Source organism: Argiope bruennichi, chromosome 4 (assembly GCF_947563725.1).
Source record: "Argiope bruennichi chromosome 4, qqArgBrue1.1, whole genome shotgun sequence".
NCBI lineage: Eukaryota > Metazoa > Arthropoda > Arachnida > Araneae > Araneidae > Argiope > Argiope bruennichi.
In genome coordinates this window covers 72,265,730-72,292,748 of record NC_079154.1, presented here as the reverse complement: position 1 = coordinate 72,292,748, position 27,019 = coordinate 72,265,730, and the positions used below count along the sequence as shown (strand labels likewise).

At 30.3% G+C, this 27,019-nt stretch overlaps 2 protein-coding genes across 4 annotated transcripts in view; one reads left to right on the top strand and one right to left on the bottom strand.

The window, feature by feature from the left end:
- Positions 1 to 10,199, bottom strand: part of LOC129965588 (lipoma-preferred partner homolog) — a 77,539-nt gene extending 67,340 nt beyond the window's left edge. The window contains exon 1 of one of the 3 annotated variants that reach the window (XM_056079612.1): positions 9,825 to 10,199. In XM_056079612.1, the coding sequence (XP_055935587.1) occupies positions 9,825 to 9,844 (20 nt within the window). In that variant the 5' untranslated portion in view covers positions 9,845 to 10,199. The remainder of the gene's footprint in view (positions 1 to 9,824) is intronic. The other 2 variants (XM_056079617.1, XM_056079614.1) reach the window with 2 other exon arrangements.
- LOC129965589 (tetratricopeptide repeat protein 36-like) overlaps positions 1 to 27,019 on the top strand; it is a 57,767-nt gene that overhangs the window by 30,000 nt on the left and 748 nt on the right. Inside the window, exon 2 of the mRNA XM_056079618.1 lies at positions 20,217 to 20,405. Coding sequence (XP_055935593.1) covers positions 20,217 to 20,405 — 189 coding nt within the window. The remainder of the gene's footprint in view (positions 1 to 20,216; positions 20,406 to 27,019) is intronic.

The following is a 27,019-nucleotide window of genomic DNA, read 5'->3' as shown; positions in this document are numbered from 1 at the left end:
GTGATAATATTTATAGGTTTCTATAGCATTTGTAAAATAAAACATGCGTAGTAGAAAAAAATTGCTTAAAATGTTCACAACGAAACATCGTTCTAGCTAGAGCTACTAAATAGACATGCACTTGCGTATTAAGCACTAGCTAAAATAGAGCTTTCAAACTTTTAGATTTTTTTTTGATATTTTAATTAAAAATTATTCATAATTTTACCTTTTCTCCTTAATAATTTATTACTATTATAGCACGAAAACGTTTTCGCATCAACATAAAATTAAAATAATTTTTTTTCAATGACATCAGTTTTATTTCCTTTTATTTTTCTCTACTTTTAATACATTTTAAAAGGAATTTTTATATATAATTTACAACAATGCTTCATACAGGTTAACTATTGGATTTATAATCACCTGCATTGCAAAATATTAAATGCATTTTTACTTTCTCGTATATGTAGTATAGGGAAAGTATAGTCACTAGGGATTGCAATACCGGTATCCCGGGATACCGAATACCTGTATTTTGAGCCATTTGTACAATTTTGTAATACCGGTATTCACAAATTTAAATACCAGTTTTTCGGTATTTACTAGAAATTTTTTAAATTGTCTCCACTATATGTTCAGGTATCGCGAACATAGCAAAACAGTATACGTTTATTTTATGTCTCCATAACGGGCGAAATTAATCAGCTAATTAATGGCTTAATTAATTGCTTAAATCTCAATTAGCGAAACATGGATTATCTCTGAAAGAAATTATTGTATCCATAACGACTGATGGAGCAACAATTATGAAAAAAGTTGGAAAGTTGATTGGTGCAAATCAGCAGTTGTGCTATGCACATGGAATTCAATTAGGAGTAATAGATGTATTATACCAAAAAAATAAAGAACAGACGAATCCAAATACTGTGGATGTAGAAATTTCGGATTCCAACTTTGAAAAGAGTGAGAGTGATATTGACAATGAAGATAATGACAATGTAATTGGTGATAGAGATATTGCTAATGAGGATGAAATAGTAACCTATCAAGAATTGATTCCTATAATTTATAAAGTTCGAAAAATTGTTAAGATATTTAAACGTTCCCCTATAAAAAGAATATATTACTAAAATATATACTAACTGAAAATAAAACAGAATATATATTAATATTAGATTCTAAAACACGTTGGAACAGTTTACTCCTAATTAGGGATTGCAATACCGGTATACTGGGATACCGAATACCGGTATTTTGAGCCATTTGTACAATTTCGTAATACCGGTATTCACAAGTTTAAATGCCGGTTTTTCGGTATTTACTAGAAATTTTTAAAATGGTCTCCACTATATATTCAGGTATCGAGAACATAGCAAAATAGTATACGTTTTCGTTTATATGTCTCCCTAACGGGCGAAATTAATTAGCCAATTAATGGCTTAAATCTAAATTAGCGAAACATGGATTATCTCTGAAAGAAAATATTGTAACCATAACGACTGATGTTGCAACAATTATGAAAAAAGTTGGAAAGTTGTGCTATGCACATGGAATTCAATTAGGAGCAATAGATGTATTATACCAAAAAAATAAAGAACCTAAGAAACCAAATACTGTGGATATAGAAATTTTGGATTCCAACTTTGAAGAGAGTAAGAGTGAGAGTGATATTGACAATGAAGATAATGACAATGTAATTGGTGATAGAGATATTGCTAATGAGGATGAAATAGTAACCTATCAAGAATTGATTCCTATAATTTATAAAGTTCGAAAAATTGTTAAGATATTTAAACGTTCCCCTATAAAAAGAATATATTACTAAAATATATACTAACTGAAAATAAAACAGAATATATATTAATATTAGATTCTAAAACACGTTGGAACAGTTTACTCCTAATTAGGGATTGCAATACCGGTATACTGGGATACCGAATACCGGTATTTTGAGCCATTTGTACAATTTCGTAATACCGGTATTCACAAGTTTAAATGCCGGTTTTTCGGTATTTACTAGAAATTTTTAAAATGGTCTCCACTATATATTCAGGTATCGAGAACATAGCAAAATAGTATACGTTTTCGTTTATATGTCTCCCTAACGGGCGAAATTAATTAGCTAATTAATGGCTTAAATCTAAATTAGCGAAACATGGATTATCTCTGAAAGAAAATATTGTAACCATAACGACTGATGTTGCAACAATTATGAAAAAAGTTGGAAAGTTGTGCTATGCACATGGAATTCAATTAGGAGCAATAGATGTATTATACCAAAAAAATAAAGAACCTAAGAAACCAAATACTGTGGATATAGAAATTTTGGATTCCAACTTTGAAGAGAGTAAGAGTGAGAGTGATATTGACAATGAAGATAATGAGAATGTAATTTTTGAAGAAGATATTGCTAATGAGGATGAAATATTAACTTATCAAGAATTGATTCCTATAATTTATAAAGTTCGAAAAGTTGTTAAGATATTTAAACGTTCCCCTATGAAAAGGATATATTACTAAAATATATACTAACTGAAAATAAAACAGAATATATGTTACTATTAGATTCTAAAACACGTTGGGAACAGTTTACTCCTAATGATGGAACGATTTTTGAAACTGAGAAATCCAATCCAAAAAGCAATAATCGACTTAAATAAAAAAAATTTCAACGAACCAAAATACAATACAGAAATCAGCTATATCCAAAACCATCCGACGAGAAATCGATTTGTGTGAAGCTGAGGGATTTAAAGGTAAATACTAGGAAAAAGTATATCGCGCATTGCTAACAGTACCACGAATTAGCGTAGATGCTGAAAGACCGTTTTCGACAGCTGGTAATTTTTACACAAAATTGCTTTTCAGGCTTAATGACAGTACAATTGGTGATTATGTTTTTTAAGATCACATTTCAAAAATTTGTAATAGTATCACAGACTGAATAGTGATATTTACACTTTTTTTGTGATTTAAATAAATAAGATGTTTCTTTACTTTTTTATGATTACATACTGTTATAATTTATAAGTTACAAATTATTTTTTGTCATATTTACACTCTTTAACAAAACTGGCAAATAAAACAAAGAAACACCTGTGTTTTCTTTCTTTTTCTAAAATTTCTAATACTGGTATTAAAACCGGTATCCCGGTATTAAGATTTAAAAAATACCGAATACCGGTATTGAAATTTTGATCCGGTATTGCAATCCCTAATAGTCACCATCAAAATATTCGAACTCGAGATTTTGACAAATCTCCACGTTTCTCCACTCCCTGAGTTCTAAAAACACATTTTTGGTAAATGTCTGTCTGTCTGTGACAAAGATAACTCTAAAACGCTTCGAGCTAATGGTTGAAATTTGGTATGCGGTATATACCTCAAAATTGCAGATTTCTGTCCAATTTCGAGTAAAATCTGCTCAGAGGAAGTCTGTCTGTCCGGCTATTAGAATATAAGTTAACAAGATAATTACAAAACGAAGAGAGCTAGATATATAAAATTCGGTATACAGATTTAGCATCTATAGTGTAAACACCTAACAAATTTTGTGTCAAATCCAGCTATGGGTTGACTGTCTGTCGGTCTATACTTTCAGAAATATGTAAACGCGATCATTCAAAAAACGCAGAGATTTAAATATATCAAATTTGGTAAGGGATTTTGTAGTTATAAATGTAGATTTGTGTTAATTTTTTTTTTCAAATGGCAGAGAAAAACGTGTAAAACACAAATTCGAGTTTTGGATACTGTGGCGATCCTGCTTCCATCAAAATGACTGTATTCGAAAAACTATTTTCCTAACTGCGCACCGGAAGTACGAAGCAGTTATCTACGATCAAGCGCGCAAGCTGTGCGAATTAAAAAGATAATTTTCCGGTCTTACAAAAAATCTGTTGTCTGTCGATGTGTTAGCGTTAAAAATTAAAAAGATGTTTATTTTTATATAAAAAAAGTCGTCGCACATTCTTTATGTGTGGATGTAACTTAACTATCCCAATTTGCAACCTTCTCCACTAAAACATCCCACTATTAACGCATTACTATTAACGCATGGCATGAAATAATAGCTAAAAAAACTAGCCAAAAATGAAATGATAGGTGTAGTATAAATGCTAAATACACGCCAAAAGTTAATATTTCGTAACTATTTTACGCCAATCCCATGTAAGGCCTTCACTGGCATGATTAGTTTATTAGAGTCTGTGAGGGGAGTAGGGGGAGACGACTCCAGCTAGTTCATGTACATATTATTTTCGCCTTATAATCAAAATTAAACTTTAGAAATAAAATAAAGATACTATGAAATAAATCTAAATTATTATCATTGTTTAACGTTTCAGACTAAAAATTCAAATTGTCTGTTAATTTTTTAAATATATATTTATCTTTTTCACATAATTGCAGTTTAGAGGAGTGGGTGAATGTGAATTAATCAAAAACAACAAAAGTGACTATTTGGGAAAAAAAAAAGAAAAAAAAAACTGAGAATGGGATGAAATAAAATTCACAGAACTTATGAAACCATGATTGCCATTTTCTTCCTAATGAAATCATAATCGGAAGAATGAAATGAAAATAAAGAAGCAATTCCTGAGGGAAAAGCAATTTATAAATGTAAAGTTATGAAATATAAAAAGCAGGAACTTTAATAAAAATCAGAGTACACTGATTAAGCAAGCGAAGACTTGAAATTTTATTCATGGTAGAGATTTTGGGAATGACGCTTATATTATGTGAAGTGCAAAATGAAAAAATTGTTATTTTGAAAGTTGAAAAAATTTCTAAAGACAGTAGCAAAGATCGTTTGACATACATAAAGGCTTTCACCATTTCTGAAAAAAATTATATGAAACTTAACCAACTATCAGGAAGTTGATGAGATAAGGGATTTTGAAGTTCGTTTAAGCATCCGTGTTAACTTTCTAAATAATTCATTTTCATTGACAGCTATCAATCTTAAAAGAGGAATGGTCATATCTTTACAAAGAGTTGATGATAGATTTGGTTCTATTACAGAATTCTGGATGCAGATTTCTCTTGAGAAAAAAAGTAAAGGAACCTACTTATGATTTTCAAAAATAATCTGGTGTTCAAATTTTGTTATTAAATTATCCATTTGAAAATTAATACAATTCTATATTGTAAATTACACAGATATTAAACAGAATGATTTTTAGTTTTCGATAGTGGAAGAAAATTACATGCTCAGATAGTTGATGAAACAATGAAAATTGTTTGAAATTTAGGGTAACAATATATTGTTTCAAATAAGGCAATATATATATATATATATATATATATATATATATATATATATATATATATATATATATATATATATATAATTTAAATTGCCAAAATTTAGTAAGATTTTGCAAGAATTAAATTGGTATTATTAAAAAGACAAATTTTTAAATTTTGGAAAGGTGCAAAATTTATTTTTTGTGCTGTAATATTTTCGGAAGTTATTGAAAAAAAAAGCCAAATTTCAGCTTAGTTTTTAATTAATTAAATATTTTAAAAATCTCTCTGAAGTACACTTTTGCTCCCTCAAGGTATATATGCGCCAAATTTGATAACTAAGTCAAACGGTCTGGCCAGTAGATTGCAAGCACACACACACACACTTTATTATTAGTATAGATATTAGAATATTTCAACTTTACTTCATTTAAAAATTGAAATATAACCTATGCTAGAATGCTTTACCTTGGATAATACATGATTTAATAATCACTGTTAATAAACAACAATATTCAAACAGTGATTTGAGAAATCAAAAGGATAAAAAAAGATTACAAATACTACATATATTCTTATTAAAATCGGTATTTTCAAACGATTTCCGATTTCAGTGGAAATTTTATTATAAAAATATTTATGGTATTGCTGAAATGAAGCAAATTAATTAGATGTTTGGGTTTCCCGCAGGTGAAAGAAATTTAAGCAAACAATCACACACCGAAGTATGAAATAAAAACACGTTAACTATCCAATCTGCAACATTGCAGATGATATCACCCGCTTACTGTCTAAAACTAGGGGACAAACACCTACACTAATTCCATTTGTTTAAAAAGTGCTTCCGGACATTTAAACGTCAATTATTTCCGCGTAATTAGGATAAAAATACCAAAAAACATATCTACAGTACCTCCAAATTTAATAGACAGGCTTGACAAAACCTTGCAGAAAAGCTAACTCAAGACAGGAACTTTAAAAGATATACTTAACACCACCGCTTAATGAGATATCATCTGTAAGTTCGCACCCACGCGGGCTGCCAAGGTCTCCAAGGATGCATTCACTGTCGAGATTATTTTCCTCATTAGCATTCTAAGAAACTGAAGCATGTTGGTTTCTATTTCCAAGTTAGCGCTGACTTGCTATTTTGAATTTTTTTTTATTCTGTGGATGCCTAATGCTACCAATCTTAATTGGAACGAATAAAATTGTAGAAGATAAGAAAAATCATTCCAAAAGGAATAAAAAAAATGTTAGAAAATTCAATATTATATATGATGTGGAATTTTCTAATATATGTACATTTCTAATGATATGGATTTTTATTCTTCGTGATTGCAAGGAAATTCTCCAATTTTTATCTTTCGTCAAGTCCTTTTTGTTATTTAAACTAAGACGAGACAATGCAGTGAACCGATTAGAAACACATAAAGCAGGAAAAAGACAGCGTGAGATATTAATCGGAGCTTATATAGTTCTTTTGAAAGGAATTTGACAACACGACGCTTTGGTATTGTGGAAAAAAAATTTAGCCTATGCATCTCAGAGAAGCTTAATACTTGAATGATTAGGTAGTATGAATGATGGTATATGAATTTGGATATTATGAATGATGGTGTATGAATTTGGATATTATGAATGTAGGTGTATGAATTTCGATATTATAAATGATGGTATATGAATTTCGATATTATGAATGATGGTATATGAATTTAGATATTATGAATGATGGTATATGAATTTAGATATTATGAATGATGGTATATGAATTTAGATATTATGAATGATGGTATATGAATTTAGATATTATGAATGATGGTATATGAATTTAGATATTATGAATGATGGTATATGAATTTAGATATTATGAATGATTAGGAAATTATTTTTAAAACGTTGATTAATTAGAAATTATTTCATGTATTTACTTTTATTATTTGAATTGTTCTTTGCTCTGGCATAGACATTTTTCTCAAACTAAAAAAATTTGAATATTTCTAGTGCTTTCGCTTTCTTTACTAATAGCAATATATGCATCTTCCAAGAAAAATATCATTCGGTTTTTGATATCCTTTTAAGATTTTTTACCAATAACTGCAATTTTGCAATAAATGCAGGTGTTCTAAAATAATGAGACAATTTAAGGGTTGGTCAAACATATGGAAATAAGTCATTTTTATAATAAAATATAGAGTCGTAAATTCCAACGGCGGTCCCTACAGTAGGCTCTTTTTTAACAAATTTTAAAAAAGTGATATAAAAAAGAAATGCACAAACAGGCTTAATAAACTAGCTAATGCAAATAAGACCGTCAAAAATCGTAAGCATCGTGATAGATAAACTGGAAAGTAAGCCGTAGATTGAAGAACATTTGGAGTACTCAAAATAACTGTTCAAGATACATACATCTCGTATGTTGTTGTGTAATGATAAATTTTTATTCCTTTAGCATTTGTTGTATACTTTAGACGTTTCTTTTTCTTAATTTATTCGTAGTAAATCATCTTCTGCTCTCTGAAGAAAGAGAAAGTACTCCTCGTAGCAATTTTTTTCTAAATTTTAATTATATTTCTTAAAAACACTAAGAATTAAATAATATTTTAGTGAGTTTTTTTTAAAGATTTCTAAAAATATTTTGAAACAATATCAAAATTTAAAATCATTATCTTTTAAACGACACCAATTTAGATCTTGTAAAATCACTTTTTCTGAATTTTGTGAGGTTTTATTTTTTAAATATTTTTATATAAAATTTACAATACATAATACTTTTCATTTTGCATTAAAATTAAAACCATTTTCATTGCTCCTGCAAATAGTTAATCGAGTACTTTTTAAAATTTCTCTAAACTAAGGAATGTAGATTATTTTTTCACATTGCTTTGAAATCTTTTCCTTTTCTTAAGATATTATTTCATAATTTTTTTTTTTTTTTTTTTTTTTTTTTTTTTTGTAAAAACTATTACCAAACTCTTGTAGGGACTGTATCATTTTAATTTTGGAAATGACTTGTGGTGATATTCTACGAGAGCAAAAAGACTAATATTACAGCATCGCGTGAAATAACAAGTGATGCGTTAGATGACGTCACAATAATTTTTTTTTTCATATTAATATAATATCATACGACGATTTCATGAATTCAGAACAGATGTATAGACTTTTAAAACGATGCGAATTTAATATCTAACACCATTAAAAATACTTTGTTGGGGAAATGAAGACGATAAAATTCTGCTATGATATTTAATTGAAATTAAACTAGTTAACTGTTTTTTAACGAGAATACTCGTCATGAAAAAAAGTACAATATTTTGCGTTATGGTAAGTTTATCCACTAACAATTATTTTATTATAATTAATTATAAATTTAATTATATTACAGTTTAAATAGTATTTCCTGAAGAGGTCAAAACAATTAACTGGTTAAATACGACTAATATTCTCAGTGGATTGGCTAGTCATTGATATTTCATAATATCTGATATTGTTTTCTAATAACTGCTATTTATATATTTTCATCCTTTAGTATTATTATTAGCTGTTGAGGCATTATTATTATTTTTGTTTATCTTTATTAGAATTAAAATGACATAAGTAAAACATTAAAATTAATCAGAATTAAGGAATTATTAAAAATTATTAAAATGGAAAATGGAAGGCATTTCAAACAAATATGCATCTTCATATATTAGTGAAAGTAGATCAATTACAGCAAAGTAGAGACAAAACCTAAAATCCAAAGAATATGAAATTAAAATCCCACATAATGAAATTGTAATTTTATTTATTATTTAATGGCTTCGCACGCTCATTAGATGAATAATGTATGACATGCAACTTCATAAAGAGCACTCACTGTACTTTGTATTTTTTAACAGAGAGAAAATAAACAAAAAAATATTTAATTTTCTTCAATATCTAGCTGAATGAAAGATTCCGTTTTCGGAGCTTGTAAGCATTTTGATTGAATTAAAGTAATAAAATAACGGATTGTTACCTAGCTACATAGTAGGTAAACGAATATAGATACCTGTGATTTAAATTCGGTTAAATGCTAAAAAAAATGAAATTTTAAAAAATTATAAATGAATTTTAAATCATCATTATTTTTAAATATTTAACTCTTTGCATTCGAATAGTGCCCGTCTCTCACCAATATTATATATATATATATATATATATATATATATATATATATATATATATATATATATATATATATATATATATATATATATATAATGGAGCAATAAACAGGCCTTTGTATTAAAAGAATAATTATGCATCGTTTTTTTCCCAGTGCAAATGGTTAAAAAATTTATAATTGACGCTTGGATTTCCCATTTGATAAGCAATTGAAGAGAAAATTAAGTGTTTTATAAAAATTTTACCTAAATACCTTCTAAACGAGGGACTCAATGGCATCATTAAAATAATAAATTTATATATGATTGGATTGTTGTACTTAAAAACTATGGAGCTCTAGATTTTTATTTTTCGAATTTTACAACAGAATCTAAAGATACTATTTATAATATAAATAATACATATGATATATTATTAACAATTAAAATATAAATTTAACTTACCTAAAATTCATATTGATCATCAAAATCAATCCACTTTAGACTGACAAACCAAGAACAGGTATTCCAAAATGCCTATCTGTCACTTCACACAATAGAAAACCACAAAAAAACTAAACTAATATGCACTTGCAAACCGCGTTTTTTTTTCAATGCCTTCTTAACAATGTCAAACAAAACCACAAAAGGAGAAACTATTCCGAAATTCCAGGAGAGCTACTGACGAGAAACGTGATTCTGGCCAGAGAAAAAAAGACATAGCTCGTAGCACTTAGGACACACGATATTCCAAAAGAGAGATGCGATACATAATAGTCAGTGCGAGGTCACCAAGTGAGGCTTCACAATCAGACATAGCACGAGGAAGTGGATGCCTTCTTATAGTCAAAAGCTACGACAGCCTGTTAATGCATTTGTTCTTAATTTGTTCTTCACAAACAGACGTCAAGTGGTTGCGTCTCGAGGAGGATCCTATCTTGCCCGGAAAAAAAATAAATAAAACAATCCGTCATATGTGACAGAGTGTTCCAATGATTAACTACATACACACGTTACGACAGCTGATTCAGAAGTTTTACTTCGTTCCGAGTCGATTTGGAGTCAACGGAAAGGCTGCATTGGAAACAGTGTAGGATATTTCTTGAATGGGAAGAGCTGAAATTATTTACGAAGCAATTAGGGAGAGTTCCATTTAATTTATAAGACTTTCTTCTTCTGAAACATTTTAAAACAATGAAGAATTTATTGCATCGTTTCGTCACGTTTTAACTATAGAGATCCTTTTTTAAGTTAAAATTAGAGTTTGATTACTTCAAATAATAAAATTATTTATGTTCTTTAACCCTTTGCACTCAGATGGTACCTCTCACTCACCATTCAAGACGGTGCATCATTTTGATGTTTTAATTATTTATTTTTCAATTTTGATTATTAAAAATACCTAAAGAATGGTAAAAAGATTTAACTTAACTTTTCGGGAAAATTCAATTTGAAACAATTATTTGTATTTATTTTTCGGGACCATAAACAGGCCCTTTATATTAGATGAATAATTTTGCATCGAATTACTTTTCCGACTACAAAGGGTTCAAAACTGTGAAAATATAACATCAGATCTCGACAGAAATTTGAGTTATTTTTGTTACGAATTATAATATAGAAAATTGGTTTAATTTAGCTTAGTTGTATTTACGTTCCGTTATGAAGAGATACGAAAGGTGGGAAGAAATCTCAGGATCTTGAAACATGATCAAACAACGAGGATGACGCCTGAATCACCAAAACTCGTTCCAATCACACTTGTGAGAGGATATTTGAACCGATGGACCAGACCCGCTTATACACACAGTGGTTTTTAATTTCGACTCTAGTATCTTAAGACTCTAAGGCCGTGACCATACCACCAGATTACTGAAATCTATAGAATTGTTAGGATTAATAATAATCAATGATTTTTTAGGATGTCCTCATCAAATAATAGTCTGTTATGTAATATCCAAGATTTTGTGAATAACACATACGTATCTATGTATATATAATTGAAATTTCGTTAGTTGATATATTTGAACCTTAAACAATTCCATACTCCTTGTCGAATTGGAAGGAAATTTGATACATACCAAGTTCTTGTTCATAGCAAGTAGAAGAATTTATTACGCTATTAAATAATTTGCAAGGACTTCTAAATGGGGGAGGGGGGTAAATGAGAAATTTTACATTATTTTAGACATAACTTCTAAACAATCATTGCGCAAAAATCATTTTTACATCATTTTAAAATTTAAAAAATTAGCATTTTAATGAGTTTTAAAATTTAAAACATGAATAATTCATGTTTTAAATTTTAAAACACATATTACGATTTTATTATTATTTTTTTTGCCATCGAAATATTAGCCTAACGTATGGTTTAATTGCATCTATCACTTCCATACTATTGCCAATGTTAAATTAATTTTCTTCTGAGATTTGAACCTGTGCTTTTGTTAAGCAATTTTTACTTTCTCATATGCATAGTTTAGAGAAAGAAGAGTAATCGTCAAAAAAATTCGAACCCAAAATTTTCAAGAATCTCTATGTTTTAGACTTTCCTGAGTTTTTGCAGTGCAGTTTTGTTTCAAAATATTGGCTTCAATCGGTTGAAAAAACGTTTCTAAAACACAGATTCGATTTTTAGATAAAATTAACGTATGCCAGGAATTCATCGCCAATAACTCGATGAGGATTACACGATAGATTCAGTAAAAATGCTAAATCCACGCCAAAACTATTGATTTTGATTTCGCAACTGTTGTACGCCAAGACCATGCAAGGCGTTTATAAGAAAGTAAGTGAGAAAGTTTTAGGAACACCACTTCTGCTGATCTTACATTTACATCTGGTACATATAGCTGCTAGTATAGATATAAAAATAAATTCATATGATATATAAGATAAGTCTCCCTGTCTCTAAAAATTTTTTCGTATATTGTGATAAGTTTTACTCGTGCATAAAATTACAGAATCTGTGAAACACAAAGCTATAATTAGGTCATGAATGGCAATTAATATAAAAGATGGTAATCGTATGGGCACTCATAAAATATTTCTGCCTTTCTTCAACTTGACCTGTGGATTGAAATTATAGTGAATTCTCCCTAATAGAATATGGTTTTTTTATAATATGATGGTAAAAATTCATGCGAAATCACATGATAAACATAACAGAACAGATCATCTAATGAGATGCATTGAAGGCCAACTTGCGAATTTGGATCTGTCATTTACATTATGCTCCGATCACATTTTCGCACAACTTTTCAATTATATAGTTGCGTTAATAGTGCAAATATGGATAAATGGATCTATGGAAGCATTTATAATATCCCTATTTATAGAGCAAACACGAATTGTCGGAAGGTTGAAGTCTGCTATAAACTCTGGATGCGTTTTTAAGCACAAAGATTTTCCCAACACATGGTAAATGAACTTATTAATTAAAATATAATCAGTGGGAGTGATTTCCCTAAAACTTTCGCACACATTCTTTAATAAAGATTTTATTCCACAAAATGCCTTGCATGGAATTAGCGTGCAATAGTTAAAAAATATTAATCTTTTGAGTGAATTCAGTATTTTTACTGAATCAATAGTGTCATTCTTGGCGAGGTTTAACGATTAATCTCCCCCATGCAGTTAATAGCATCAGAAAAACTGACGTTTTAAATGTCGAGGTCATCTTGGCGAGATTTGAATTTGAGTTTTAATCGGTTTTTCGCAAACGATTAAAACAAAAATTTGGCGCAAAACTGCACTTGTTGTCACAAGATTCTCATATCAAATTTAATACATTTAAGTCATTGCACTTTTGACTTATTGCGTTTAAATGTTTCTGAAGTACAGAACGACAGATGGTCAACCCATTGTTTTATTCGGCTCAAAACTTAATAGATGTATATATTATAAATGTTAAATCTGTACACCGAATTTCATCTATCTAGCTTTTTTTCGAACAGCTGGACAGATAAAGTTCCTCTAAACGGACTTTTCTCAAAATCTGACAAAAAACTACAAATGTGGTACAAAGACTGCATGCTAAATTTTATCCGTCTAGCTCAAAGTATTTTTAAATTATTTTAGTGACAGACAGATAGACGGACACTTTCCAAAAATGTATTTTTTGAACTCAGGAAGATCTAAAACACGTAGATCCTTCGGGCTTCAAAATTTCGAGTTCGAATTTTTGGACGATTACATACTATCTCTATACTATGTATAGGAGAAAGTAAAAATTAAAAATGATCCAGCGAACAATTTAGTAAAAATTATTAATCTATCTCTATACGACATAAACTATTAATTTTCATGACATCAATATAATTTTTATTGCACTAATTCTAAAAAATATGAGTGATGTGCACGCATATAAATAACTGAATTTATTTATATTAATAAAATTATAATCATCACCATCTAATAAAAAAAATAATCAAAATTTAGGAACTTATAAAAACGCATAAAAATTTGATTGAAGTTCTGGTATAAAAATAATGTGATCAAAGAGAGAGAAAAAAAATCTAAAGGATAGAATCGAAATTCTATACTGAAACATCGCAACCTGAAAATGCTGGAGACAGTAAGAAAAGTCCAGGACACTTGTCTGGTAAACTAAAGAAATGTCCAGTATCTTAAAAAAAAAAAAACAAATACTATGAATCGCATTGTCACTAGCGGGAATCGAACCCACGGTCTCTTGATTGTGAGCCTAGTGCAATGACCATTCGGCCATGGAGATTCGACTGTTTATCTTTAATGCGGCAATATAACGAAGAAAACGTACATACAAAGAATTTATTGAATGCAATTGCTACATGGATATGAGAGCCCGTACCATAAGTTTGGCGTAAGTTGGCCAAAGATGGTTTTTGCGCCAATGAATCCAAAGAAACGTGGATATGCATAAATGTAGTGACATAAACGAGGGAAAAAATATTTTTGTAAAATATATTAACTCTTTCTACTCGACTTTTGCATAGTTAAAATTTTAAATTCCATATAAAAATAAGATTATATACCCGACAGAGAATGAAGTCTGATCCCCGGAACGTATTTGCTTAATAGGGCCGAAAGGTATAAAATATTTTAAAAATTCATTAAAACTAGAGGGAAAATTTTATTATTATGAATTAAACACTATTTTTATAAATAGTTTAGTGGATTAAAAATAGATTTTGTGCAATAATGCATTCCGAAGTTATGGAGGATTAATTTTAAAATTTCGATTAATTTTAATTAAAAATCTAATTAAAATTTTAAAATAAAGGCCTACTATCCAGGAATTAATTAACTATTAATTTCAGTAGCTTTTTTGTCCAATAACCTGCTATGTAGATTGTTTAATATGATTTTTACTAAAGCATGTCGCATTTAGTTAATAATATGCCAGTCTATAAATATTATCGTATTGAACATCTGAAACTGATAAAAATATCCTTTTGGTCATGATCTTGTAGTTAACAACAAAGAAAATTTATACTAATAATAACTCTCTCATTGGAAACCGACTTTTTGAACTTTCTGATTACTTTCTTAATATCTGTTGAAATAGATATCACACACTAAGCGTAAAAGGGTGATGTAATAAAATATTACAGACATCTTTTCTAGATTATTACCCATTCAAGTAAATCAAAATTCCAGAGATTTCCAAGGATCATATGATAACAGTGATATCACTTTTCTGTTTTAAATACATGACTCAAGAAACCATTAACTTACTGGTGAAGAAATCTGATCTTTCTTTCAAGAGGTTAACATGTACATCGGGAAAGTTTATTTCACTTTCACGAAGGAGAACACGTCACTTTCTTCTCCCTGGAAAGACGTATTTGGTCCGCTCAATTTCTTTCTTCTTCAAAAATTTTACTTTTTTTCTTCCTCTGTATCGGTTTCAAAGCGTCTCACGAAATCACCATGCTATTTCTCAAGGAAGTAGTAAATCGTTCTTAAGATGTCATTAATTATCCCGGCTTATGTTGCAAGAGGCATGAGGTTCGCTTCGTCTTTTCTCAAATAAATTTTTAATATATGTACATATCAGTGAAATATTAATGACTTTAATTAGAATTAGATCAGATCTTATTCAGTAAAGTTAGAACATGGTTTGGCAAGAAGTTAATAAAAAACAACAGTACTAAGCATTTTTTAAAGTACAAATTATCAGATAACAAATTTTATGTCACGTATACATTTAATAAAATAAATTTCATTCATTCAAATTAGTTATCAAATTAATAGTAACAAATATCATGAGTCTCGAAACGAAACAAACTATGTTTTATAAACATGCGTGGGCTATTAGATTTCCAGCCCATAATCTTATGTTTAATCCTATGTAAAAACAGCCACGGTGGCCTGGTGGTAAGGTCTCGGCTTCGGAACCGGAGGGTTTCAGGTTCGAGACCCGATTCCACCGAAAAACCGTCGTGTAAGGGGGTCTGTTGCACGTTAAATCCGTCCTTGCCAAACATCCTCCCGCTGGTATGGAGAGGGGGCTGCCAGCTCAGGTGTCGTCCTCGTCATCTGACCGCGGTTCAAAATTACGAGGTCCGTCCTAAAATAGCCCTAGTGTTGCTTCAAACGGGAAGTTAATATAACTAAACTAAACTAAACTACAGTGTCTCACAAAAGTGATGGGACACTTGTGCTTTACAAAAGGAAACTGTAATAAAATAAATTAAAAAAACATGTACAATTTTTTTGTGGGTGTGTTTCATACTTAAATTTAGTAACAATTATTACATAACATACATTTTGTCAAAATATTAAAATATTAATTTAATAAAAATACAATTGTTTAGAAAGGAGCAAAAAACAGCTCACATAAGTGATGGGACACCATTAGATATGCAACAAAAATCGTCTGAAATAAGCAATAAAAATATTTTTGGTGGTTTTATTTTTACTCAAAAGCAATTGGCAACAATTTATAAAATCGTCTGCAGTATTTCTCTCCAGTTTGTTTTGGAATTTTTGTGTTTTTTAGCTCTGTGCAGCCATGAATGCTAAACGAAAAGAAACTTCGCCTGAAATTCGAAAATTAGTTATTAATTTTCATATTGAACGTGGGAAATCTCAGGGAACGTGGGGAACTCAGACTAGCTTTTGCAAAATCCAATATAAATAAGAATTCTGATTACTGGAATAAAGTTATATTTGCTGATGAGAGTAAATTTAATATATTTGGTTCTGACGGTAGAATCTTGGTGTGGAGAAAACCCAGGGAAGAATTTCGCAAACAGAACTTGGTGCTAACAGTAAAACATGGTGGAGGAGGAGTTATGGTATGGGGGTGTATATCGTCCTCTGGAGTTGGTAATCTTGTTTTTATTGACAGTATAATGGATCAGTACAAGTATACTGACATTTTAAAACAAAATTTGAAATCTTCAGCACGAAAATTGAACCTTCATAACGATTTTAAATTCTACCAGGACAATGACCCCAAGCACACTGCTTTGAACGTTAGACTCTGGCTGCTGTATAACTGTCCTGAAATAATAAAAACACCATCACAATCTCCAGACTTAAATCCCATAGAGAATATTTGGCAAGAATTAGAATCAAGAATTCGCAAACACACCATTTCTTCAAAACAACAATTAAAATCGGTGCTTCAAGAAGAATGGGGTAAAATCACTCCAGAAATCACAAAAAAATTAGTCGAATCCATCCCAAGAAGATTAAATCATGTTTTAAAAGTAAAAGGAAATCCAACAAAATATTAAAACCTTTTAAAAAGCAAAATTTTTGGATAAATATTTGATGGAAAAATAAGTGTCCCATCACTTATGTGATCAATTTTTTGCTCCGTTCTAAACAATTGTATTTTTATTAAATTAATATTTTAATATTGTGACAAAATGTATGTTATGTAATAATTGCTACTAACTTTAAATATGAAACACACCCAAAAAATTTGTGTACATGTTTATTTATTTATTTTATTGCAGTTTCCTTTTGTAAAGCACAAGTGTCCCATCACTTTTGTGAGACACTGTATGTAAAAACAGCATGAGTGATTTCCCCAAAGCTTTCTCGCACATTCTCTAATAAAGGCGTTATTCCAAAAACTGCCTTGCGGGTTTTGAAATAGTTATGAAAAATTAACATTTGACTTGTATTTACAATTTTTACTGATTCTATCGTGTCATCCTTGGGAAGAGTTTTGATGATTAATCCCTGACATGCAGTTAATAGTATCCAAAAATCTAATTTCTGTTTTAAACGCATTTTTCAAAACCGATTGAAAAAGATTGACACAAAACTGCACTTGTAGTCACAAAATCCCATACCAAATTTGATATATTTAAATCATTGCGTTTTTGAGCTATCGAGTTTACATGTTTCTGAAATTACAGACCGATAGATGGCCAACCTCTTATTGGATTTGGCACAAAGTTTGACAAATGTCTACACTGTAGATGTAAAATCTGCGCACCGAATCTTATTCAGCTTGCTCTCTTCATTTTGTAGTAATCGTATACATTTGTATTCGAATAGCTGGATGGACAGAATGGATTTGCTCAAAATTTGATAGAAATCTATAAATTTGGTGCAAAGACTGAATACCAAATTTCAACCCTCTAGCTTAAAGCGTTTTTGAATTAGGCTGCGGTGACCTGGTGGTACGGTCTCGGCTTATGAGCCGTAGGGTTTCTGATTCGAGACCCGATTCCACCGAAGAACCGTCGTGTAAGTGGGTCTGTTGCACGTTAAATCTGTCATGCCAAACGTCCTCCCGCTGGTGTGATGTGGAGAAGGGGGTGCCAGCTCAGGTATCGTCCTCGTCATCTGACCGTGGTTTAAAATCACGAGGTCCGTTCCAAAATAGCCCTAGTGTTTCTTTACAACGGGACGTTAATATAACTAAAACTAAAACAAACTAAAAGCCACAGACAGATAGAAGGACGTTTTCCAAAATTGTGTTTGTCGTAATCAGGGAGATCTAAAACGTGGAGATTCATCAAAATCTCAAGAGCTCGAATTTTTTGACGATTATAATACTTTGTTTATACTGCGTATACGAGAGAGTAAAAAGTTTTCTAAATTATATGAGTCGAAGGGAATATTCGCAGTGGCAGATTTAGGCATTATGCGATACCAATACATATTGTGAAATATCTCTTTTAATATCTGGTCAATTTTGTTTCACATTGAAACAAATTTTTAAATGTCCAAATGCATATCGATTTAGTTTAATTTTCAAAAAAAAAATTAACCATGTTTATTAGTTATTGTGTGTATTAATACATTATTAATCATTATTTAAATGTTAATTGATGATTTCCCTACTTACTGATAAAAGCATGCCAATATAGATTAAAATGAAATAAATTTCAAAAGAGTGCTACATTATTATTTTACTGGCCTTATTAAGCGGAATATAACATAACATTTAAATAATTAATTAATATATTATAACATTATAAATAAATAATTAATTAATATATTATAATATTATAAATAAATAATTAATTAATATATTATAACATTATAAATAAATAATTAATGAATATATTATAACATTATAAATAAATAATTAATTATATTTTAACTTATTTAATAATGAATTTAATAATTCAACGTAAAAACACATTAATACAACGTAAAACATTGCAACTGTCACGGTTTATAATTTTCTACTGTCGCCTGCTGATTGAGCGTTCTCCACACCATATCATTTCCACTATCCAAACGAACCCGGAAAATTTCATAACAATATGATAGCGAAAAATATTGAGAACGCATCTTGAATCTCTTTCCATCTGGGTTATTTAATGTCAAGTTTGTTTATTAAATATCATTTATCTAGTTTATAGTACATTCACATACATGTAAATAAGATTTTTCACACTCAGTCAAACTATTGCTAGATACCTTCAGAGCTCTGATGCAGATCCACATTTCTGATGATAAAAATATGTTGCTAATTTCATCTATACAGCTTTTTGCATTTTTAACTTATGATGTTAGCTTACATGAACGCAAATAGAGAGGAAGATGTGAATATCTCTCGTTTTGAGGAATGTATCAGCAATCTCAACTACTTTTATGGTAGAACGCAAACGACTGACATGCAGTATCAATGAAGCACAAGAAACAAATTTTTTTTTCTACTAACTTTTATATTATAATAAAAAACTTGAACTGCCAAAAATAATTTTAATATTAGTCAAAATAATGAAATATTAATAACATATTTATTATTTATGGAACTAAAAAACGTGAAATAAAAAAAGGAAGAACTATAATAATAACGGCAATAACATAATTTTAAAACGCAACACCATCTTGAAATTTCAACGATATTTTATTAAAGTAACAAAAATTTTGAATAAAAGGATGTCAAACATATGTGGAATACGTTTCTAAAATTCTTTGACAAGCTTGTAGGTCAGGCATACAGAAACATATCATTATTCATACCTTCAAACTCATTTATCATAGCGAGCTTAGAACACTCAGCAAAAATTTGCAAAATATAATACTTTTCCTTTTTTTGTGCTTATAGAATTTAGAATAAATTCTGTATAAGGCTTTTAATAAAAACATGATTGATTTCGACTTATCTTTCTCTATATAAAGAGTAAATTAGTTAATAATTCTTTTCATAAAATTGGAAAATTTTATTTCGGAGATTTCAGAACAGTCAATAGAATATATAGATAGAATTTGATTTTATTAGTATTTTCTTAAATTCATGTATAACTTTTACTTCGAAGTCAGAGGATCTGAAAGATGAATGTTAGACTCTAGACGAGATTTAATTAACGAATGTAAGTAATTGCCTAGAAATAAAAGGATTATATATATATTTTTTCTCTATTATCAAAAACTATGATATTTTGTTTTCAGATGAAGAAGAATTGACCGACTCTGTTATCGAGGCCAAGAAATTGGAAATTGAAGCTGTAAAGAAAGCCGAGGCTGGGAATGTGGATGAAGCAATCGAAATTTTCGGTCAGTGCATCCAGTTAGCTCCAAGACGTCCATCCGGATATAACAATAGAGCACAAGCATACAGATTAAAAGGAAATATTCCCGGTAAGTGAACATAGCAATGCACTCTTAAATATTACTCATGCGAAAGGTGGAATACTTCTAAATAATAATAAAAGCGAACTAGCCGGCTTCGGCGACCATATTAGTAGTATTAATTTAATTATATAAACCGGTTTTGATAAATTGCATTTAATCACAATAAAGGGAACTTCTATTTTAAATTATACTTAAATAAATAAAAATTATAATTATGCGAAATTCTACACATACATATTTTGTGCTTGATCACTCAGTTTATTTACCTTTTTAGTTTTTTCGCACATATTTCCTTAAATTCGCACTATTTAATATAGTTTTTTAAATGATTTTTCTCTCCCCACTTCCTTAACGTTTCTTGGAAAATAAATCAGTAAAATATTGTCACGAAGATGTAAAGAACTGTGCCGTTAGTTTAAACAGACAATTGATTTAGAACGAAGCAACTCGCAACAGCAGGAGACTGAGAATTTATCCCCATTAATAATGAAACTCAGCTTTTATACACATATAAAATATTCGAGAACAATACAATTTGAATATTTATTATAGAACCTTACAGATCTTAGATAAAGAATTGATTACAATTTAAGTAAAAGAATTCATCTTTGGATAAAGCACCAGTTCCTGTGATTCGATACACGGCCAACCAATCTTAAACGTGATGCTTTACCAACTGAACTATGGCGAATACTAGTTAGTTTGGTTTATGTGGCAATACTAGGCAAGATTAATTTTTTTAAAAATTGTTTCTGAAGAATTTTCTTTCTTAGTTTTTATTATACATTGTGCAAACCCACTTTAATGCGACTGGAACCTATATATAAGCCGAAAGAAACAATTAAAAAGAAATAATAGGAATTAGTCTTGCATATTTTTCTAAAAATTTTGTAATAACTAATTATTTTATTGTATCTATCTGAATTTATTTACTAATTGACGTAATAGACATTGCATTGGATGGAAATATCGCTTCTTTTAATAATAATAATTAAAAACAAACTTTTTATTTCATTTGTTATGAGAATTTCCCTAATGCTTCATTATGTCCTTCGAAAGGGCATTTCAAATATGTACATAACTTGCTGAAAAAATAAACGACTTCTCAATCCCCTGGAAAGTATAATTGTGATTGGGTTACCCATATCTCTGATAACCTAATTGGACCGTTGTTGCTTATTTGTAATTATCACAATACCCGTGTCACTGTACCCGGATGCTTCGGCAGGACGGAGGTATTCTTTTATAGTTATGATTTTGTATTTATAAGCAAAATTTGATGTACTTATATGTAACAAAAACTGCAGTTACCTCATCAAATCAGCTATTGTAAATTACTTGGTGTAACAACCATCATACGCGAGAAAGCAAAAATGTGTTTAATAATAGCATCGACTAATTATATTTCAGAAAAATCTTTTAGTGTCTGTAACTGCATTTTTAACTGAATAAAGAACATTAGGTGCACCAAATGATTTTTAAATCACAAAACTTCCAGAAAAACAGACCAATGCCGATTTTTTTCATAAATAAAATTTTTATGCAATACATACCGTTTCAGGCGACCAGTTGGTTTGCCGAAAATAGTATCGATATTCGATTACAGATAAATCGTTTTTAACTTCATGTTCATGATTTCACCAAATTGTCTGATATCAATCCGCCTTATTTTAATTATCTTGCACTTGCTGTGTTCAATATGTACTTGAACCTATCTAATGGAGATGGTCCTATGATGACATGGTATTATTTAAAATGTATATATCCGGTTCATCTATCTTTCAAATTTTGCTATATTGTAATTTCATTTTTTTATTTTCTTTGTAAACTGCACAAATATTAAACAGAATCCTTTTCTTCAGCTTTCAACAATGGAAGAAAATCATGTGAATAAATATTTGATAAAATAATGAAAACTTACCAAAATTCTGCAAAATCCGCACGATTGTTAAATTGGATAATTTTTAAAATTTTTTGAAATAGTGTAAAATTTATTTTTGTGCAATAATATACTTAAATTATCGTGAAAAAATGCCAAATTTTTTTATTGATTAAAATCTTACTTAAATTTTTAAAAAATCGATCCGAGGTGCACATTTTAACTTTCCAAGGTACACATGCGCCATATTTGGTACTGTAGATCAAACAATCTGATCTGTAGATTTAACGTGGAATCCCGAATGCATATAAATAAAATAATTCAAAATATTTATAATCCAGGGCAAGCAAGCAAAATTCGGGACCATCCCGGCACATTTGGGGCGTTTGGTCATCTAAGCAGTTATTTGCTTTCGACCCGTCAATATTAATTTATGAATATAGTTACAACTTATTATTCCTCTTTTTTACAGTAACTTAGATATAAAAATATTTAGGGCCCAACTTTTAAACTCGTATTTCAGCGTAAAATTTGCCTCATAGATGGCGAATTGGCTGCGATTACAATAAGTCTGGTACCGCAAGAGAGAGGTTGTCAAAAATGTTTAACCCTTAACTGGGGACGTGCGGTCTGCGAGACCGCTAGCGATGGATTTTCTGTCACCACTATTCTATTTTTAGTTCAATTGAATGGATTGACCCTGTAGCTTCCTGCTTTGTGACCTTCAATACATGTGCACTTTTTCAACCGATTTCAGCAGATGCTTTTTAAAATAATTTAGTTATTTCTTCGAGCGTGGTCTCTAAGACCGCATCTCCCTGTTAGTGTCCCAGTCATAAACCAGGCTTAGCAGATGGCGCTAAAACTTAGGCCCCGAAATATCATCCAGTTTACTGATACTATTATGAATCAGTGCTCCAGACACTTTTAAATGAAACAGAAAGTGATTTTTGTGATAAGGATAATTGTACAGAAGAGTTTTCCGATGAAAGTTCGCATTCAACTTATTTTGATATGTATGTTCAAACATAATTAATATTTCTAGTGATAATGTATTTTGAAAAATTTATAAAATATATTAATATACCAAGATACATATATACAGAATTTATAGGTTGATTTTTATACTAGTTCTTAACCTATATGTTTAAAATGCCCTAGAAAACCGTGCTATGAAAGTCACACAAGCCGATAAAAAAACGGCCAATTTTACCCATTGTCATTTCTTTTATTTTTCATATAATTTTTGAATTTTACATTATATTGTCTTCTATATACCTTCATATACTGTAAAAATAAATATAATGTAAAAAGTAATAAGTAATATGCTTTTTCAAGAATATTATTTATTGTAACATGTAATTTGAAAAAAAGATGTATGTTCCAACGCATTCACTTTTTTCAATGATAATATACTTAGAAAAATTTCTGAAACATATCTATATATCAAGAAAAATATCTGCAAAATATATTGGCAATTTTTCATACTAATACATTCATTAGAAAATTTAATTTGAGTCTAAATGTAATGCGGTCTTGTAGACCGCACCTTCCCAGTTAAGTCCTAAAATTTCCCCTCCCCAGTTAAGGGTTAACTTCTCTATCAGATAAGTTTATAGAACGAATAATGAAAACTAAATATAGATTGAGGGTGCAACCAAAATTTCTCGAATAGCTAAATTACGATAATGTTGCAATCGATAGACTCGTTTGTCAACACCGTAATATTTCCGCGCATTAATCTGCTATCTTCATCAAGATTTTAGTTCCTCAACCTTGATCTTGTTGTGAGTGTGTCACACGGACTCATAAACAAGAGTGATAGACTGCTAGAGCTTAGAAATACGCCGCCCATCATAAGTAATTGTCCCAGCAATCTGAATAAAAAAAATTACCAAGCGAATAATGAATGGATTTTGTTAAAGAACGAACACGTGTGTCACGAGGAAAAACATCACATGGCTTTAAGTGTCAAATAAATTGTTTAAATACGAAGGCTTAAAAATGTATAAGATATCTTCTTAAAAATCTGGTGTCTGGAAGGTTAATCTAGATTTATATAAAGCTAGAACAAAAATAGCAAACATTTCAAAATGTTTAAAATTAACTTTTTGAAAGCACAAATACAGGGTGGTCAAAAAAAACTTCCCCTATATATGAAACCCTAGAGGCCTATCCGCTCAACCAATCGAACCAAAATTTCAGACATGGTTGTTTGAAGGTATGTACTGGAGATTGTGATGATTCTAAACAACACAGGGTTCACAGTTACGGTTACAGTGAGAGAATTTTGAAATTTTCGAATGGTAACACCCACTTTTTCCTTGCGCAAATTGATCAGCGTATTGAAAAACCACAAATGGCGTTGGAACGATTAGCGTGTGACGAAAATTGCCGCCGTAAAGCATATGCAAAGAAGAGCATTATAAAGGACTAATGACAACACAGAGAGGAAAGAGAAAAAAAGTTTTTATTGGAATGGAAAGCTATAATTACAGGTTTTCAAAGTTTACATCTTCGCAGGCGACAACGCATTGCATTCGGGAGATTGTGGACAACAATGCCGAACGTAACATGAAAGGAGGAATCTGCATAACTTCACGTGTTATGGCATCTTGCAATTCTGACACATCTCGTGGACCAGACGTGTACACCTTAGATTTTAGATAACCCCAGAACCAGAAATCCATAGGAGTGAGTCGGGGGATCGCGGTGGCCACGAAACTGCAAAGTTACTAGAGATGACTCTATCAGCAAAGTATTGTTGCAACACTGGTCGAACACATTGGACGACGAGTGGAGGAGCCCCATCTTGCATCCATACAATGTCCCTAATGACATTTCGTTGCTGTAATTCAGGAATAACGGAATTCTGCAACTGTGTCAGAATTGCAAGATGCGATAACACGTGAAGTTATGCAGATTCCTCCTTTCATGTTACGTTCGGCATTGTTGTCCACAATCTCCCGAATGCAATGCGTTGTCGCCTGCGAAGATGAAAACTTTGAAAACCTGTAATTATAGCTTCCCATTCCAATAAAAACTTTTTTTCTCTTTCCTCTCTGTGTTGTCATTAGTCCTTTATAATGCTCTTCTTTGCATATGCTTTACGGCGGCAATTTTCGTCACACGCTAATCGTTCCAACGCCATTTGTGGTTTTTCAATACGCTGATCAATTTGCGCAAGGAAAAAGTGGGTGTTACCATTCGAAAATTTCAAAATTCTCTCACTGTAACCGTAACTGTGAACCCTGTGTTGTTTAGAATCATCACAATCTCCAGTGCATACCTTCAAACAACCATGTCTGAAATTTTGGTTCGATTGGTTGAGCGGATAGGCCGCTAGGGTTTCATATATAGGGGAAGTTTTTTTTTTTTTGACCACCCTGTATTTAAAGTGATACCGACGTCTTTTTCTTTTGAAGACTAGTTTGAAACTAGGTAGTTACCTAAGGTCGCTAAACCGAGAGGGGACAGTAGGTAGATCAATTTTAAAAAACTGGTATCAGCCTGGGTTTCAAATAAATCTATAAACTATTCAAATTTTATGTAAAATATTAAGATAAAATCAACAGATCAGTAATATAAAACATTAGGAAAAAAATCATTTTTCCAGCTTTCTATCTATTTCATTATGTTCATTTAGATTTTACGATATTTATAAGCAATCATGAAATATATAATATTCACAGAGTTACTAAAATAAACATATTAACTTGATCAGCATTAAAAATGTGTCAAAATGGGAAAGTAGCCAATTTAACCAAATCATGAAAAAGGAGCAATATCCAAGAAATACTTAAAGTTTTGAAAAACTTAGTCTCATTTCCTCAAAAAAAAAAAAAAAAAAATCATTTAAAATTGTACTGAAAAACCTACATATATTTAATTTAGAGCACCATCATATTATTCACACAATAGATGTTTGGTGACAGTACAGATTTCAAAAAAAAAAAAAAAAAAAAAAAAATGTTTAATTTCTGTTATGGAAACGTGCAGCATTAAATTTTGCAATAATTTAAATTAGTATTATGTTTAAAAGTTATTTGATCATTATGAACACGTTTATAAATAAGTATAAATATTTATTGTATATATGTTTGATATTGTTTCCAATCAAGGGATTGCTTGAGTTTACAAATATTGTTATGGCTTGTTGTTGATAATATATTACATGATTCAATTAATCCTAATCAATTACAAAATTAACATTTTGGAGACATGTTGAGTCGTTTAGGGTAAGAAAAACAACAACAACAATAATCGGTATAAAGAAGTAGAAAAATAAAATATGAAAATATATCTGGATTAAGAACTCAATCTCTACCCTGATGATGTCGTGTCCGCGTTACCAAGGAAAGGGAGTGCAGTAGCTTCTGAGGGTAAAGACCCGTGAGCACCCGAAGTCTGACTTCTAGCTCATATAAAGATGACACTCATACACTCGATTGCAGAACCCCTTTTTACAGGGGGGGGGGCTGTTTCACACACCTCACAGATAGAACACAGGATAAAAAACAGCCATTCCCTAACCAGAGCTCGAACATGGAATGCCCAGATAACGGGGAAGACGCGCTACCCATAGACCAGGACGCCGGCAATCTCTACAAATAATATAAAATATAGAGAAATGTTGAAAATGAAACAATGTTTGATAGGTCCATATTGAAAATGCTTAGATTGTAATAACACTTGCTAAATTAAGCTGGAGAAACTTCTAAACAAAATATCTAATAATAAA